This window comes from Trachymyrmex septentrionalis, unplaced genomic scaffold, assembly GCF_001594115.1.
Source record: "Trachymyrmex septentrionalis isolate Tsep2-gDNA-1 unplaced genomic scaffold, Tsep1.0 scaffold53, whole genome shotgun sequence".
Lineage (NCBI taxonomy): Eukaryota > Metazoa > Arthropoda > Insecta > Hymenoptera > Formicidae > Trachymyrmex > Trachymyrmex septentrionalis.
The window spans coordinates 153,163-172,426 of record NW_017305705.1 but is presented as its reverse complement, the minus strand read 5'-3'; the positions used below and the strand labels follow the sequence as shown (position 1 = coordinate 172,426).

Here is a 19,264-nt window from a genome sequence, read left to right as displayed (position 1 = left end):
CTGTCTGTCTCTGATCTCCCAAATCATAACTGTGCAATCCGGTTCGTGTGTTCGATTATTCAAAAAATTTTGTAGTCTCTCTCTCTCTCTCTCTCTCTCCCTCTCTCTCTTTCTTTCTTTCTCTCTTCGCGATGCTTGGATTCCTCATGCAACGAAAAGCGTCGTGAAACTTCTGCGCCCAGAGACAATGATTCCACCAGGGAGAGACTAAAATTGACCGATGATACGTGAAATTAGTTAACGATATCAGGTATCGAAAAATTAAGAAAAAATATCGCAATTATGAAAGATCGTGATATCAACATCTTTCACATATGGCGAAATTCCGCCTTTCTTCCGATATTTCAATTATATATGTTCATTTTCTTTTACGTGACACATAACTGATTATGAGCGACAAAGAATGGTTCAACTACAACATTAAAACTTTAAAGAGGTAGTGCAGATAATTTGTAGCTACTAACAGAATGTAAACTATTATGATTATGAAAACAAACAATGGCAGTAATCTTAGGAACAATGCGGTCTTCTCGAATTACCACTACTTAAGATAACGATGCCTCTTTTTATGAGCTCTTAGCATTACGCTAAGGCAACACATTTTGTCAGCATGGCATTGCAACCCTCTCTCCGATTAATTCTTAAAAAAAAAAAGCTCGTCATTTTTGTTTTTATGAAATTTCATTTTCCAAATAATATGACTATTTTGAAACTTTTCCTTAAGTGATTGTACACAATCTTACATCAAATTTCTAATCGATGAATAAACTATAACTTGGAAGTATTGTGAATGAAAAAAAAGTGTACCGTTTTTAAAACCGTAAAAGTTAAGTTACTCTAAAAGTAATAAAAACAAACTTTGAAGACGCAATCAGACTTTGTGAATGGAAATCATAATAGATCAGAGCGAACGAATAAACTTTGACACAGCAATCTGACAAAAATCGAACGTGTTAACTTGTGGGAGGCCGCCCTCGGATTTAGCAACGATCGCCAGTGGAAAACAACGTTAGGTTTCTTCGTGACGTGGAACATAAACGGGGAAATTTGTAACGGGGAAACGCCGGAGAACGCAATATCGAGGCGTTTTACGCCGTAGTGTGCGAGGCACGAAAAGGATTAGTCTGTCAGTCGGGCGAAACAACGAAGGCGGATTAGCGGTGAATCGCGTGATAAGTCGAAGGTCGGGTCGGAGGGCTCGAAGCGCAGCAGTGTTCGTGTAATTTATGCTCTGTAATACAATATACCGTAGGACAAACATCATCGACGTTGTAAAGCGGGACAGCTCGTTTCGGTGTCGTTTCGAGTGTCGAGCATTTCGATTCGAGGGATCAATCAATTTAAATGATACGCGTGTAAAAAATGACTTGCTTGACAATTAGCTTATCCAAAAAAGACAAGACGAAGAAGTTTCGAATGTACGTGGAATATTGTTGACTGCGATCGGGATACTTTGGCGACTCTGAGGATTGTATATGAAATACGTATTATATTAGTACATCAGGGCGACCAATCGATCTCCAATTCTTACGTTGTCGAATATTTGTCAGATATATGCATATGTATATTCGCATAGAGCGTGAAGATAGCGAAAGAGAGAGAACCCAAATGGAACAACAGATCATGAATAATTAAAATGACGTTAAAATAAATTGCAATTGATCGAAAAGTGATTTTTAATCAATCATTTTGGAATAATTTTGACGCCATGTTGATGATGATTTGTGTTCGACTTTGGATAAAAGAGAGACGGCAAAAGGGAAAGAAATGGGGAGAGAGAAATAGACTTCATTTCTCTCACATGCATGCACGCACATACACGTCTAAACTTTACGTTCGAGAGATACGCGACGAAATGAGGTATGTTTGTGAAAGATTAAAATTGTTCCGGTTTGTCTAAAAAGTTTGTTAAAATGCAATGTATAAATAGAGCTCTTCGTTATTACGTGGGATTCACAGTAAAGAACGAGGGTATGGAAACAAGTTCTCACCGATTAGTGTATTCAACCCGAAACAGTATAATCGGTAACCGATGGAGACCTTTATTCTTAATTAAGAGCATTGTTGAAGCTTTCTGGAAATACGATGTTCTTTTTGTATTTACAAACGCTTCATTTCCAAACGTGGCTTTCGAAACTTTTATTCGCGTAGTAAAAAATAAACTCTTATTGTTATGAAATATACACATACATATACATAGAATCCGTTAAACTCTTTTATATTTTTATGTAATTGCAATACGTTGTACTGTTTAGAGTTGATGGTATAGCTGTTATCTTACGGAATACGGAAACCCGTCGCGCGCTCATGAGGACGCCCCAAACTAGATTTTAAGCGACGTTAAGGATTTAGTTGATTTCATATTTTGTAACGTAGCTTTCGAGAAACATAGAGGAATTTTTACATCGTGACAAGATCGGTAGATTAGAGCCGGGCACGCGACGACGATCGAAACAATCCTTCAAATTTCGGCGAGTTGTTTCAGAGTGACGAATTTGTTCTCAGCATCGATCGATCATGTTATATTAAGAGTATTAGTAGAGTACTCTTTCGGCCCGACGGCATATATGTATAATCGTTATACTCGTATTACGATGTACTCGTGGATATAAAATAACGCGGGATATATAATGGAGTATTAAAAAAAAAAAAAGGGACACAAAACGCACGCTGTGAAGGACCGAACGCTTCGAATATTTTCTTGGCATTGACAAAGCGCGAACGCACATATCAAAGAGAGAAAAATGTTGAATATATGACAACTGATTACTTGGTAGTATTATTAGCGACTTAAGTCTCGTAAGATAATTAGATGAGGCTATACGAGCGTTATAAAGTTTCTATATAATTACAGATTATATAAATATGTATTATATTGTTCGCGAATGATGTAAGCTGGATCGTCGGCCGATTATTGTGTTTGCATGTATAGGAACGACGAGATGCTGATTCAGGGCGATTAGCGTGTTTGGGCGTAACGCGTAAAATTCGGGAATATCTCGATAATTTTTTTCTCGTACTTTTCTTTTGATATATATTGTCATCCTAAAGCGTCGCATACATATATAGGGTTGTACCCCCGTCCATCATCGCAGTAGTAGATTTACAGGATACGACGCGTAGTCAAATCACGTCTTACGAAATTAATTAGATCACCGCAGAGTGCTAGAAAGATGACAGATGCGAAACGAGAAGAGAAGATATAAATATATACATACACACATATAGATATAATATACATATAAATATATAAATACGCAATATATATATAAATATGTAAAGTACCTATAACGTTGTATACGTTCAAGTCGACGATTCCAAGATGGGACGTTTTTATTACGATAACAATTTCGTTTTCTTCATATTCGTAAGATACGTCTTCGACGCGTTACTTAGATCGGGGCCGAGGCATAATCGATCGTTTTATGCGTGACGAGCGTACAACGATATTTGGACGATATGTAGGACAGTTAAATTCGCCGCTCGGGCGATTTATGTAAAGATGAAAAAAAAAAAATCATTTTCCCGACTGAGAGACAAGGACCGAACACAAAGCGCATCAACGACCACGTTCCAAAGTTCGCGCGGGACAAATCTCAGCTTAAAATTAGAGATCGCGTAACTGAATGCGAGTTAATGTAAATGGAATTAAACGCCTGCATAAAGAAAAACATAAGTCATAATGGATAAAAAAAAGCATCTTTAAAAAAAGAAAAAAAGAAGAAAGACCGAAAGAAATATGCTAATGTTAAAAAGGGTAGCCGTGGGGTCAGCGTCGAGAGTTGAGGCCGCTTCGTCGCTCGTGCGTCGAATGCTCGAACATAACGATTTCGCTTGATGACTTCGGGATCGAGAACGGGGTCCGATCACGATGATTCGAACGATCCAACGCCTTTCTGCGTCTCGCGGAAGATAAACGCGAATAGTTGCGGACCGGCTTACGGCGCTGGCGCCAACGAGCACGACACCGCGTGTGCAATAAAAACCGAAATATATAACAATATTAATATCATTATATACAACATTTTTACGACATATATTACGGATACGAAAGTAGGACAAGTGGCAAAAAAAAAAAGAGATCAGAAGTTTTAGGATAACAATTACTTGTTGTTGTCTACCATAGCGTCGTAGCGTAAGTAGGGCACTAGTCGTAGCTTGTTTCGAGGGATGCGTGTGAAATATGCATGCGAGAGAGTGGCAGCTCGAGAGATTAGCAGCTCGAAAGAAAGAGCGAGAGAGAGAGAGAGAGAGAGAGAAAGAGGGAAAGAAAGAGGGAGAACATGGTACCGATGCGAATCCGGAGAGACGAACGAATGCATAAACGACGGAGTGATCGATTACATATAAAAATTATCACCTAATTGCAAATATATATATATTCACATATATATGTTCTGTACATATATCTATGTGTATATATATACATATACTCGAAGAAGCTAGTTACTTAACGAAAGAAAAAAAAATGATTGATATATTATATACAGAATCTATATATATATATATATATATGTGTGTATATATATATACATACATATATATATATACATATATATACATACACACATACTTTTAAACGTGTGCCTATGTGCGCACGTGCGTACGTGCGCGTGCGTACGCGTACGCGCGGACACTGCATCTCCTCCAACGCACCTCCTCGCAATCCCCGATCTCATCCTTCTCCCTCCCCTCTTTCTCCTCCTCTTCCTCCTCCTTTTACGCAGCCATCCATCTCTTGCCGCGAGCCCAACTCGTTACACGCACTTGCGCACATATCCATTACGCATTACCGTAGCCATGTTGTGTAGGGATGTCTTAAACGAGTAAGCTACGATTTCTCATGTTACATGTTATGCGAAAAAAAATGCAAAAAAAAAAATATAGAAGAACGCGGGCGGAGAAAGGAAATTTTTTGCGAAACGACGAACAATTTCTTCCGGTCAGTTGCAGGATCGTTTGAAGTTTGAGGTAAACACTGAAATACGCGCGGATGTTTGAACAAACAAACGGGACAACGAGAGGGATGATATAAAATAAATAACAAGAACAAAAAAAAAAAGGCGCGAGCTCTGCATACTTGACGCTGTGTGCAATTAAGTCGAATTTTACTCGCCGATTGCGACGCTTCCTCACGATATTTTCGCGATTCAATTCGATTTTCCTTTTTTTTTTTCTCCTTTTTTTTCGCGAGAAGAACCAGTGCAGTGACGAAATGACTCTTGTTGTAAATCGTTGATATTCGAATTGCTACGAATTGATAAAAGGACTCCGTATACCAATTTCGAGAATGAAAGCGCGAGAAGAAAAAAAATGTCCGTTTAACGCATCGTGGACAAGTAAAGTTTTTAAGTTGATAATTGTGAAATGATTGCGTGTCTCAAAAAATTGGATTTAATCAACAGAATAATTAATTTCTTACATATTAATTGTTAATTTTTTATACGATTATGATAATTTATCTTTTTAAATTTTTAAATTTGTAAGGTATTATAAGATACTTGAACCTTTTCACAATAATATGGCGACAATGTGAAATTGTGGCAAGTTTATCCAAATTTTGTATGTGTGTGTGTGTGTGTGTGTGTGTGTGTGTGTGTGTGTGTGTGTGTGTGTGTGTGTGTGTGTCCATTTAATTATTTTATGCTTTGTATTGGTTGTATAAATAATTTTATGAGTGAAAAACTTTGTAACAGTTACAAAGTATAAAGTTTATGTTAATGTGAAATATTATATATATGATAAACGCAGTCCTGCACCTCAATGCGTTAAAACGGTAATGTCGAAACGATGTCTGTTTGAAACTTGTTCCATTTTGCTCGTAATGAGAATTACGCTATTCGCAAGTAATGCTCTTTAGCAATGTACGGCGTGCAGCTTGTCGCGGATTCGCACCACTCTTTGCATGCTAACCGCTCATTCCTTCACTTTTGCCATTTTGGCAACGCGTTCCTACGGAATCTTGCGGTAGAACAGAATTTCACTTACTTCACATGCCGCTATCCGCAAAAGAGTACCCACGTGTCTTCTTGGCGCGCGACTCCTTTCAAGCGCCGTGACAGTAAGTGGCCTCGAATGGCGAATACTTCTTGCATGATTAAATCTGATTCTCACGGAGGCGCGCCTCCGTTTATATCACACTTTACCTGGATTTAATGTCACATATCGTGCAACAAAAAGTACGTGAAAGGCGATTGAGGAAAGATAAACTGCGCCATACGATAACTCGAGAGTATAAAACATATAGGCGTTTATTTAGAATACTTGTCGAGAGAAGAATTTCCACTATGTATTAATTGCGTAAACTTAAATAGCCAGTTGACCGATTGTTAAAAGAGACGAGCAACGTTGCGGTAGCGATGTAACTTAAAATCATGCAAACGATTCTTCAAAGTTCCGAAAAAAAAAAAGAAGTTCTCGCTTTAAGCGCCGAATATAGCCGGCGTGTTTTTGACTCTTCGAAACGTCACTTTGATTCGCGAGTATTTGTTGATACACAGTCGACAATAATCAAGTAACAAGTTTACATTCTATCTACTCCATATTAATTATTAAATAAACTCAAGAAAAGCAAAGATTAAAATGTTAATGAACGATCGAGCTCTATACTTGTATCTCGCTCGAATTTATTATAGACATATCGCGATTACACACTTGCGGCATAGATCTCCTGTTCCCGCAATAATCTTTACGGAAATAAAGTATCCTTTCTACGTTATAGCTTGTTCTTCAGTTTTAACACGATAACTCGAACACATCGATGAGATACGCTTAGATTCGGTAATTAGATTTGATAATTCGGCAGTATTTACGTTAAGACGGAATAATATTTTATGAAGCCCTCTTAAGAGAGAAATGAATTGTGATCATCCGAGAGTTAAAGCTGTCAATATTCTATAAAGTCAGTGCGATTATCGCTCTCTCTCTCACCCCGACTTTGTTGGCAAATTTCACTTTTACTATGTTAAAATGATTCTTATCGCTGTTGTTGTTGTTGCTATTATTATTATTATTATGGTTACACAAATAAAAAAAAAATTACTTCAGAGTTATGAGGATTAAAGTACTAACTACTAAACGCGTTTGAGGATTAAAGTACTTACTACTTCTCAGCTGCTTGAAAGCAAATGAGCGTTATGCGATGACGTTCTAATTAAGGGAGATGTATATGAAGCCGTTGGGCGACAGAACGCTGATTCTTTTAATTACATCTCGACATACTCTCGTATCTATAGTTATTTATCTAATTACAATTTGCAAATTAGATCGCAGGGATACGTAAAAATATCGCAATGGACTCACATCAAGCGCTCTATTTTCTCCACGCACATGCCATGTTGGATCGTTATGCTACAATCGTGGTTACGTTATTATCGATACGCGTATCCACCAGCACGTTAATTACTCGAGGTGATTAAAGGTTCGATCTCAAGCAGAATAACAAGTCATGATGAATGGCGTTAAAATGGATCGTAAGGCATAAATGATTGAAGAGCGAACTTTTAATAATTATTTCGAAATTATTTCGACATCACATTTTAATATCATGACTTGCGTCTCTGCTTGAGATAGTATCGGACGATGCTCTGCGAATCGATGGTATGAATAAATCGGAGCACCCTTTCGAATGCCCGAGAGCCCTGAAGATTCTCGCACGTATCTTGTTATGCGAGAATGAGAGAGAGGAATAAGAGCGCTCCCTTCCATCGCCATTGTACATACATATGATATATTAATGCATATTATATTGTCATATATAGGACACGCAAGAGCGGGCAAGAGATACGGATATATGTTATTGTTATTAATGAAATTAAGCCCGATAAGTGAGAAGTATGTATCTCGTTGCGTTTCAAATGCCTGCGGGACAGGATCGTTAAACGACGAATATTGTCGACAGTTTCATTTTTCTTCGAGCAACTTCCATCGCTCCCTTTACCGATTACTTGACTGTCCAGGATGTAAACTGTTTCCTAGGAGGTGGACTCTTTCTACTTCTCCGTTCCATTTTATTTTAAGTTCCGTGCACCGACAGCGAATTTTACGTTTAAGTCTGTCTCTCGTTTAGGAAATCGGACATGACACACCTCGAGACAGCGGCGTTCATCATTCAGTCACGGTCGCCCCGCCGTGTTCAATAAATATGAATATACAGCACAAAATCGATCGCTACGCGACGATCCACGCGAGGCAGCTCCAACTCTTGAGCGGTATCTCTCCGATTATCGAGGAGATATTTCCAACGTTCCGTACGCAAAGACATGTATGTATATGTATGTAGATACGCGAGAAACATCGCGGACGGCGATGATGTTGCATACGCATTTAAAAACTCTTCTTATAGCGTTTATTACTTAGTAGATAAGGCTAGAACGACATAGGGAAAAAGCACGAGCGTATTATGTGTCTTACCGAGATGTAAATTTTTATAAGATTTCAAAACGTAACGGCGAAGGTTGTAGGCCGTAGCTGTAAAATAAAATCCTTGATTCAGAAGAGCGATACGACTTAACAGTTAGCCGCTGCCTCGAGTCTCGGAAGGGACAAGTATCTTTGTGACAAGAACAGATTAGTATGCGACCGTCGAGCGTAAAAAGAACTGGCCGTGATTGTCAGGACAACGATGATCGAGGACGAGAGAGAGAGAGAGTGAACATGCTTCCTTATAGAAAACCAATATAATACTGGTCAATTTAATACTGAAAATTACTTATTTTGAATTTTAAAAATATTAAAAGACAACAGCTTATTGTTCAAAATAAGTAAATAATCACTACTTTCCAGTAATAAATTTCTGTAAGGGATCTCAGACGTGTACGCGGCTGATGGACGGATATGTCTCCTGACCGCATTGTCTCTCTCTCTCTCTCTCGTTTTACTTTCGATCAGCGGAGTTCTCGCGAGACAGGCATAGTAGCGAAATAATGCGGGACATACGATCGCTGGTTTGTCGATTATTATCGCAGATATAACGCATTATTCCGTACCAAGTACGGCTAGAGCTATCTCGAATAATTTATCATAGGATTAGAAGAAAGAAAAAGAATAAAAAAAAATAATAAAGAGTCAACTGTAACGCGAGTAACGGAGCACGAACGAAGAAAGGCCTGCATCGACGACCATCTGACACCCTTCACACTTGCCGACTCACACCCTCGTCCTTCCATCCCATTCCGATCTTATATTTCCTCCCTTTCCTCCCGAGCACATACCCCGCCCTTATATCCTCAAGAACAAAACAAACCAACATATTGTAATCTATTGTAGATTGTTGTAGATAAATTATACGGTTTGACCGTACATTGTTACTTTTTGTCGACAATATAAAATACACAGATATATAAGTAATTACCATCGCTACGTCTTCTCGTTATTTCATTATACCTAATGTGATCAGATTTTCGGATCCGAAGCAGAACGAATTTGTCAGATGGATGAGAGAATTTATAAATATAAAAATAAAACAATGGCAATATATTTAAAAAATAATACAATAATTCTCTCTCTCTCTCTCTCTCTCTCTCTCTCTCTCTCTCTCTCTCTCTCTCTCACATTTTTTGAATATTATATTTGGTAGGACATTAAAACAACTATCTTGAAAACGAAACATCTGGTCACATTAATTATACCACTCGTATGTCAATGAAGCATATATGTTATTTATTTTTTTAAATTTTTATTTCTTCAATATAAAATAAAAATTCGTTATATAACGCATCATAATGGATGCTGCATGGTCAATAACTTTCATGAAAATCGACATAACGGTAATTAAAAGAACAATATATACAGAGCATATTTGATTAATCTCTATTTTACATAGATTATTTTAAATTAATGAGTAATACTGGGCGTACTGGGCGATCCTACCACATCAATAATCTCCTGTTTAATTTCCGGTTCTGTTTTTGGTAGGAGTGCTGGTGGTATTGTTAAAGTCTAAAATGAGAAAGATATAAGATGAATATAACAATTGATATTACATAAAACTACATATCCATTATATTTGAAAAATTTGCATTGACAATCACCTTTCCTGGTACTAGCGCTTCGTATTGATGCCTTAAAGATTGTAATTCATAATCGCATGTTGATAACGCACTTCTCAATTCATAATGCAAAACTATATCGCTGCGTAGTTCATTAAATTGCTGACATATTTGCTCCGTCGGTGGTGGATTTAATTCTATAACGTAAATAACAGTTTCCATCTTAATTTTGGATTTCAAAATTTTATAAGCATAGTATGAAAAAATTGAATTATATTCTTTTACCTAAACGCAACTCATTTAGCATTTGTTCAATGCCCTTCATTTTCTTTTGACCGAGACTACTTGGTAATTTGATTCTTTGAGAACGAAGAGTAACACCGCTATTCTTAAAATCGGGAAATTTAATTCCAGCTGACTCTACTGCCTGTAAAAATATTGTAAATGCTTTAATATAAAAGTACCATAGCATTATACAGAGTATAATTTCACAACATACATGAGAAGTATCGGTTTTATTCGGTCTATTCCTAGACGAGCTGCTATTCTTTTTGGAAGATTTTCTTTCACTCTTCCTAGGATCTGCTTGATGATCAGCCGCTGTGATTAATTTCTGTAAATCTTGTGTCTTTCTATCTCTCTCTTTTTTTCTTTGTTCAATCTTGCGTAATTCAGCAAGTAGAGTTTGTTCTTCCTCCACTTGTTCAGGAGTACGTTCAAACAATTTTTTCAATTGTTCCTTTCTGCGCTTCTCGTGTTCAGCATCAAAGATATATACCTTGTCAGTATGGGATTTTGCCTTTATTAATGCAGCACATACCTGATAGTACCTGTGGATTTATTTAAAATGGCATTCCAGAAAGCGTATCCAAACTAATAAATTATAAATACATGTATATCATCCTTGCCTCTCTTTTAAGTCTTCTACGGATCTAGCAGGGAACTTGGCACGATCCCACCTATCTCTGATAATAATAAACCTAAGATCAAATCTTCTACACAAATCGAACAGATGATCAGTCTCCGCTCGTGTCCAGCCATTGGCCACTAAATGTTGTACATATTCAGTATTTGTGTATGTAGGAATAGGAACCTTTTTATTGAACTTTGCAAAGGGATATTCTTTTCCAGCATCAGCAACACGACGCCAGTGATGAAAAATCGCGCCGTCTGTACGTGCTGGATTAGTAAATGGTGCCCATTTCCATGGTCTGACTTTCTTCATACCAAGTTTGGCTCTCACCTGCTTGTATCCCTTTGCTGTATCGGTTGGGAACAAAGGCGGTACGTCGTTGTTGTCTTTACAAAGAAGGGCAAACACTTCACGGTGCATGCCTTCAGGACGTTTTGGCATTTTATTGTAGTCATACCGCTTGCGATTCTTTTTGTCACTGCCCAATATTGACTCTTTCGTAAGTTCCGTAGTCGTCGGTATCTCAATATCCAGAATATCGCGTACGTCTGCCATCGTTACAGCTACTAATATTTTTTTCGTAAAGATATTTTTTTGGAGTAATTTCCGATTGATGAATAATAATTGCCTTCAACCTTGAAGTTATATGACGATATGAAAGATACGAAAAAACTTCATGCGTTTTGAGGTTAAATTTCTATTTTAAGGTTAACTTGTTTGCTTATTGTCAGTAAACTATTTTACTAAGCACACATTACTTATCGATTGCTTAAAATAAAGAAATCAAAAATAAAAGGATAAAATTACTATAAAAGCCACAAATTACACTCAATTGTGAAAATATACAACGTATACTTTATATTTTACGTGGAAAAACACCTACGTTTATCTGCAATAAATAGATCAACTGAAATGAAGAACATATGGACAAAACACACATACGCCAGCGCATCAACGTCCATTTTAACAATATAGGGAGTTTCATCAAAATCAAGTTATTTTCTGCCGGTAAAGTAAATGGCATATTTGCCGACTATCTATAATTGCACTAATTTCTTCTAACAATTCAACAAAACTCAACGCATTGCAATTTCAAAAACTTCATTTATTATAAATTATTTTATAATAGTAATATAAACAAATTAACATGCGACTATTATGTCATCAAATATAGCCACATTTCTAGCAAATAAGCTGACGTCATTTTTACATCACATTATTTGCCGAGTTCATGTCATAAGTACGACTATAATTGTAATTTATTATATCAAGCGTTTATAAATGCTTATATAACAATAAGTATATTTACATATAGAATTAATAGAAACTTGCCAGAGAACAATACGTCCAAAACGTGTATAAGTCCAGAGCTGTATTCAGATTCCCATCAGAGTGCCACCCAGGAATCATTTTGTCCTTTGTTTATTGAATGTTAAGACTGACATAATATTCGGAAAGCATTCTTAATAGAAATATAAATGCGCTTCTGGAGGTTTGTGTATCTTGAAATGAAGTGAAAATTTCCAAAGTGAGGAAATTCACTACGTGTGTTAACCAATTATATATAAATATTTAGTGAATTTTCACTTTTTATAATTTTCCTCATTTCAAAACATACAATCGACACTCCGAAAACATAATCAAGATGTCATTCAGACATCATATAAAGATGTCCTCATATCATGTTTCATAAAATCCTTACATCTCCTTTTTGGATGTATGTCATCTGGAAATCCAGACAATATACATGTCTGAAAGATATACGTTATAAAGACATATATATTAGGACATATATATGTCTAAAAGATATATCTAAAAGATGTCATAAAGACATTGACTTCTTTATATTGATTTTGTCTGAATTATATCATTAAATGTATATGTCGTTACTTATTTAAACATTTTCAATCATACCATAATATTACCTCATTATACGATAAACCTCATAAATTTACATCATAAATATTACCTCATAAGAAAAATATATAAAATATAAATACTTAATATACAAATTTTTATTGAGGTTGCATGATATCAATACTTTGAGGAGCTGTAACGTCAAGTAAGTTTATAGTATTAGGCGACCGATAATTCGTGGAATGTGATGAGACAGATCCATGATTATCGGATTTCCTCTCTAAACTAAAAAATTTGCAGCTTACAATATACCAGAAGCTTTGTACGACGTTTTTAACCAAGCCTATAAATTTATATAATTCAATAATTCTTTGTATTATTCTTATTAAAAAATTCATTGTTTGCAAATACTTACCACTTGTAACGAAAATACCACCTACAGTGGCACATAATTTCACTAAAAACTGAAAAACTGTATCACGTTCCTGTGTCACTTTGATCTTGAGTGCACTCATATCATATTTGAAGAAAATTCCAGGTATTCCATGAGATCCTTTATGATGATCAATTGGCCTCTGATGATCTTTGACACTATATTGGTATGTTTTAGATGTTGTTAGTAACGTCCTAATATCTGTAGGGACAACTTCAACAAAATATTGATACAGCATCATATCTGAAAGAAAAATTATTATTATCTATTAAATTTGAAATATCACACTGGCTTATTTCTAACATCTTACAAGATAAAACAAACTTACTATTATCTGCGATCTTCTCATCACCTTCAAGAGGATGCACAATTCCCGGACTAGGTCCACCAAAAGAAAATTTATTGATTCTGTGAGTAAAATTATAATCTCGATCCGTCATAAATGCAGAAATATGTATATGACCATGTGGCACAGACAATGATTTTCCTGCAGTTATATGAAAATTACCGGCTACTTTGTTAATATTCAGACTACCATGAACACGGCAGGCATTTGGTGCATAATCTGGTACATATGATCTAAATGATATAAATGGTTGTGTTCATAAACTGTAATACATCTACAATTTTCAACAAATATCATAGAATCGCAAATAATTAAATTAATTTGCACATACCGCTTTGGCATTTCACTATACAGAGTAACCTGATTGGACTTCCAAAGCAATTCATGAATAGCATGATATTCTTCCCTTAAATAAGAATTCATATGCTTCAAAGCTTCAAAATGTGTTCTTTGTTCTTGCGTTAATTCCCACCATGTATCCTCTTCGGTCAAAGAATCAAAATCTATCATATGTTGATTTGTAGAATCTAAAACATCAGCACCGATACGACCACAAGGCATTGCTACTGTTACATCAATATTGATTTGGAGTTTTGCATCAATGTCAGTATCTGGCTCAAATGTAAATTGTAATCTACTATCAAGATAATAGCTTGTTTCAGCTATTACCAAATACATAATAATAAGAACTGTAAAAATAGAAACTGAAACAGAACCAGATTAAGTCGATCAAAATGAGCAGAGCATAGTTAAATACAACATATATATGTATTAAACAACATATAAGTATTAAACAATACATAAGTATATATATCATGTTTAACATAAGGAATTTAGTAATAACTATTAACTTACATGTTCCTCCAACTGCAGTTTTGTCAACATATACCTCAGGAACTTTTGGGAATGCATCCAGTTCCTTAACGGTCTTAACATTAACGTGACGCCGCCTCAACATTTTTACAACTTACTTGCAAATATTCACAAATTATTTAATATTACAACTAACCTATAATAAGTATTTACTACTTTAGAAAATAATCCAGAGCTATATACAAGTTCGATATTTACCTTTAACACTATGTTTATCACCATATTTACTAATTTTAGTTACATAAAAGAAGGCAGTAATTTGTACATTTTTTGACACGTGGGTATTATCGTATGTAATTTTAACATGTCTACACAAGAAATATGAAACATCCGAGACTAGCCAATATGTACTAAAGTCACTACAAAAATATTACAGCGGCGATTTTGCATATAGAAAGATGGCGCCACACATACAATACACTTACATCGTGACTTCAATCATTCAGCTAATGTACATATTAAATATTTTAAATATTTTACGGCATTTTGAAAATTCGGACAGAAAATATGAGACCTGTGTGTTTAAACTATCTAAATATTCATCTGATCTAAATAATTGTCAATATTTATATTTTTTTCAAAGTAGTTAGACAAAAGTGTCAATTTGCCACATTTTTATAAATTTTAACATTTTTTTAAACTAATTCTCAGTTAATATCTCAGTTAATATCAAATTCAATATTTTGATAAAGGATACATAATGATTCACAAAAATCAAATATATCGTATAAGAACACGAATTGCAAATGTTTTTTAACGTAAAATAAAGAAATTAGTAACCCTAACTTGCTTTTAATAGATCCTAATTAGTGTTATATAAACCTTAGTTTTAACAAGTTTATAAACTATATATGGTTATAATAATTTCAAAACTTTATTATTTCTTACATAACAAATATTTTTAAATTCAAGAATAGAAACTAGAAACAAATACGTAAATTTGTATTCTAAAAATAATCGAATCAAGAGAATATCAAACGTATAAATAAATTTGTGGCCCTGATAAGGGCCGTTGATCTGAAGAATGATTCACTTGGAGCTAGTGTACTTGGTGACAGCTTTGGTGCCTTCACTCACGGCGTGCTTCGCCAATTCTCCGGGCAGCAACAGCCTTACGGCAGTTTGAATCTCCCGAGAGGTGATCGTCGAGCGTTTGTTGTAATGAGCCAAACGCGATGCCTCAGCAGCGATTCGCTCAAAGACATCGTTGACGAAGCTATTCATTATGCTCATAGCTTTGCTGGAGATTCCAGTGTCCGGATGGACTTGCTTCAGTACTTTATAGATGTAGATAGCATAGCTCTCCTTCCTCTTCCTTTTCTTCTTCTTATCGGTTTTACTAATGTTCTTCTGAGCCTTTCCGGCCTTCTTCACAGCTTTGCCGCTCGCTTTCGGTGGCATGGCTCAAGTCTTCGTACAGCACCGTGTAAGGGATCGCTGAGACGGAACTTCGAAAAGTGGCAGCCACGGCCCGCTGTGCTGTATATATACAGTAAAGCGATAGCGGTGGCGCACCAATCGCGTGACGCGACACACCAATCGTCACGCGCTCGTCATCCTATTGGACGCGCGTAACCATCGCAATATGGTATAAATACTCGTCGAGAACCTGCCGAAGCCACACTACGAGTGGGAACATCGTACGAATCACGTCGCTCCGTAATCTTTCGGTCTTCACGTAACTGTAATTATGTCGGGTCGTGGCAAAGGTGGTAAAGCTAAGGGAAAGGCGAAGTCGCGCTCTAATCGTGCTGGACTCCAGTTCCCCGTTGGTCGTATTCACAGACTTCTGCGAAAAGGAAATTACGCCGAGCGAGTCGGTGCTGGCGCTCCGGTCTATCTGGCTGCAGTGATGGAATACCTTGCTGCTGAAGTATTGGAATTGGCGGGAAATGCCGCTCGCGACAACAAGAAGACCAGAATCATTCCTAGGCATCTCCAACTAGCCATTCGGAATGACGAGGAATTGAACAAGCTGCTGTCTGGTGTTACAATCGCTCAGGGTGGCGTACTGCCGAACATTCAAGCAGTCTTGCTGCCAAAGAAAACTGAGAAGAAAGCTTAACTGCAGCAATTACAAACGGCCCTTTTTAGGGCCATCAATTTCTTCACGTACGAAGAATATCTCGTTTTGCAATTCTACAATCTATTATCTTTATTTAATTCTTTCAATCTAATTAATAATTAATATAAATTTTTATATTGAAAATATATACATTATATTTTTAATCATTCAATTTAATTTCTTACATTAATGTTACATAAAATGCGCATAATTTAATTATTATAACTATATGTTTATGAAAACATAGTCTAAGTCAACATACAAGATAAGTAATCGGCAACATACAAGATAAAAGCATCCGAGCTAAAATAAAAAACCGAGCGTCCGCCGCGGACGAGTGATTCTTCAGAACTATCTCATCTACGAAATGTACGAATTAATACTTTGTCATACAACCTAAACTGGATTGGTTATTCCAACATTAATTTGACATATTCGTAGCTATTCGCGAATTTAATAGAGCTCCATCTTTGTCCCTCAGAATAAGATGTACTTGTTCCAACAGGAACGTGTATTAAATAACTCGACATAACCGATAATTTAATTTTTCTTAATATTTAAATATTAAATCTTTAAGAAAACTAATAAAAAAGTTATATCCTTTCTTGAGCTATTACCGCCCAGGCTATTAAATTACATAGTTATAATACAGAATAGATATATTGAGGATTATTCTATACGTAGTTACCGACAGTTATCGGTATCGTTAATTAGCAAAAGAGAGTCGAGTTTTTCTCTTTTTTTCATCCTTGCCTTTGACTGTCACTAGTTAACAATCGAAATAAGGCAATTCTTTTGGATAATTACCTTTAATTATAATAAAAATTGAAATAACATTGATTGAATTAATACATTAATTCAATATATTTAATATTAGAATAAAAAAATAGTAATAGAATACATTTAGACATTAAAAAATAATAATTAAATTAATTCAAACATTAAAAATTAATAATTAATGTAAAAAATAAAATAACCTTTTTAAAGTTAATTATAGAAAATGAGTAACACTACTGCAACAATAAGACGTAAACATTTATGAAGAAATTGTTAGAGGAAAAGATTCTGTATGAATTTTGTACATATAACTTTTAATATGTTTAATTTTTGTTACAATTTTTGTAGCAGTCCAGCAGCATTGATTGTATGATGAAATGATCAAATCTCAATAGTATGATGAATTTTTATAATTTAAGCAAAAAATAATTTCGGACACAATATTGATAATTATTTTATAAATAAATCGGAAATAAATTTTAGAATTATATAAATTAATAATGACATTGGAGAATAGAAGAAGAAAGGTAAAGAAAGATGAAGAGTAGTGTCACGTCTTCGATATTATTTATTATATTTCAGTCTTATTTATTAATACATAATTATAATTGGGTGTATATCAATTGTGACCACATCACTTGGCTAATTTAAAATAATAGATATAATTTTATTGGTGAAAAATTACTAGAAACAAACCGATGTGTATGCAATTAAACTGTATGCGCCGTTTCCATTGTAATCTCAGTAAACTTTTTTTAACTACTTTTATTTGTATTTAATATTAGGAGACACAGAACCTACAAATATATACGAGTGTAATACAAGAAAGCTAAAGCACAAGGAGTTCAAATGAGATTCCAAAAGAAACGCTGATTCAAATCAAAGGTGTTCAGAACTACCGCTCACAGTCTTCGCAGGTAAGAAGAAAAGATTGTACGACTATATCAAAAAATTTTTTTCTACTGATTGGAAATTATGCAATATATAATATATACTATCTTAGCTGCTTTGACGAAAAAAAATATCAATTATGCAACGGAACTAGAAAATATTCGTAGATAATTTGTGGATAAAGGATGTTAAAAAACAGCTTCCTAAGCTTACTTTTGCCTAAATTTTTTTATATAAGTTTTTTGTAGACTGATCTCTCTCTGTCTCGTATAAAATAAAATTATTGAAGTTTGTAATGCTTGGGGAGCATTTCAAAGATGCACGAACACGTAAAATTTTCAATAAATACACCATGTTATTGTTAAATTTTTTCATAAAAGTTTATGCTTACCGAAATCGATCACAAAATTCATAAGCGATTTATGAAAATCAAATAACGTATAAAATGTAATTACAAATATTTTTATGAAGAATTAAATTAGAAATCCTAGTTACGAGTTTGTATTATACAAATTGTCTTTTTTATTTGTAAGGATCCGAGAGAACTTAAGGAATAAATATATGAATATATAAAAAAATTCGAACCAGAAGAAAATCAAACGTACGAATAAATTTGTGGCCCTGATAAGGGCCGTTGATCTGAAGAATGATTCACTTGGAGCTAGTGTACTTGGTGACAGCCTTGGTACCTTCACTCACGGCATGCTTCGCCAATTCTCCAGGCAGCAAAAGCCTGACAGCAGTTTGGATCTCCCGAGAGGTGATCGTCGAGCGTTTGTTGTAATGAGCCAAACGCGATGCTTCAGCAGCGATTCGCTCGAAGACATCGTTGACAAAGCTATTCATTATACTCATAGCTTTGCTGGAGATTCCAGTGTCCGGATGGACTTGCTTCAGTACTTTATAGATGTAGATAGCATAGCTCTCCTTCCTCTTCCTTTTCTTCTTCTTATCGGTTTTACTAATGTTCTTCTGAGCCTTTCCGGCCTTCTTCACAGCTTTGCCGCTCGCTTTCGGTGGCATGGCTCAAGTCTTCGTACAGCACCGTGTAAGGGATCGCTGAGACGGAACTTCGAAAAGTGGCAGCCACGGCCCGCTGTGCTGTATATATACAGTAAAG

At 35.4% G+C, this 19,264-nt stretch overlaps 5 protein-coding genes across 7 annotated transcripts; 1 reads left to right on the top strand and 4 right to left on the bottom strand.

Moving 5' to 3' along the window:
- Window positions 1-9,733: 9,733 nt before the first annotated feature.
- Window positions 9,734-11,824, bottom strand: LOC108751930 (DNA methyltransferase 1-associated protein 1). Of its 3 annotated transcripts, none has more exons than XM_018492420.1 (5): window positions 11,786-11,824; window positions 10,898-11,537; window positions 10,275-10,819; window positions 10,032-10,186; window positions 9,734-9,939 (listed from the first exon to the last, which is right to left on the bottom strand). In XM_018492420.1, the coding sequence occupies exons 2-5, from the start codon at window positions 11,455-11,457 to the stop codon at window positions 9,835-9,837; spliced, it is 1,365 nt and encodes a 454-aa protein (XP_018347922.1). In that variant the 5' UTR covers window positions 11,458-11,537; window positions 11,786-11,824; the 3' UTR covers window positions 9,734-9,834. The 3 variants fall into 3 exon arrangements, with proteins under 3 accessions (XP_018347922.1, XP_018347923.1, XP_018347921.1); XM_018492421.1 differs by lacking the exon at window positions 11,786-11,824 and having other exon boundaries at window positions 10,275-10,416; window positions 10,489-10,819; window positions 10,898-11,674; XM_018492419.1 differs by lacking the exon at window positions 11,786-11,824 and having other exon boundaries at window positions 10,898-11,674.
- Window positions 11,825-12,130: 306 nt separating this feature from the next.
- On the bottom strand, window positions 12,131-14,752 carry LOC108751933 (endoplasmic reticulum-Golgi intermediate compartment protein 2). Its single transcript, XM_018492426.1, has 6 exons — window positions 14,610-14,752; window positions 14,394-14,547; window positions 13,870-14,242; window positions 13,521-13,771; window positions 13,175-13,435; window positions 12,131-13,102 (listed from the first exon to the last, which is right to left on the bottom strand). Exons 2-6 carry the CDS (start codon window positions 14,494-14,496, stop codon window positions 12,918-12,920), a joined length of 1,173 nt encoding a protein of 390 aa, XP_018347928.1. The 5' UTR covers window positions 14,497-14,547; window positions 14,610-14,752; the 3' UTR covers window positions 12,131-12,917.
- Window positions 14,753-15,423: 671 nt separating this feature from the next.
- LOC108751942 (histone H2B) lies at window positions 15,424-15,854 on the bottom strand. Its single transcript, XM_018492439.1, has one exon. It carries the CDS (start codon window positions 15,810-15,812, stop codon window positions 15,441-15,443), a length of 372 nt encoding a protein of 123 aa, XP_018347941.1. The 5' UTR covers window positions 15,813-15,854; the 3' UTR covers window positions 15,424-15,440.
- A 196-nt stretch (window positions 15,855-16,050) lies between these two features.
- Window positions 16,051-16,491, top strand: LOC108751925 (histone H2A-like). Its single transcript, XM_018492414.1, has one exon. It carries the CDS (start codon window positions 16,102-16,104, stop codon window positions 16,474-16,476), a length of 375 nt encoding a protein of 124 aa, XP_018347916.1. The 5' UTR covers window positions 16,051-16,101; the 3' UTR covers window positions 16,477-16,491.
- A 2,176-nt stretch (window positions 16,492-18,667) lies between these two features.
- On the bottom strand, window positions 18,668-19,209 carry LOC108751937 (histone H2B). The gene has a single exon (XM_018492429.1). It carries the CDS (start codon window positions 19,165-19,167, stop codon window positions 18,796-18,798), a length of 372 nt encoding a protein of 123 aa, XP_018347931.1. The 5' UTR covers window positions 19,168-19,209; the 3' UTR covers window positions 18,668-18,795.
- Window positions 19,210-19,264: the final 55 nt, after the last annotated feature.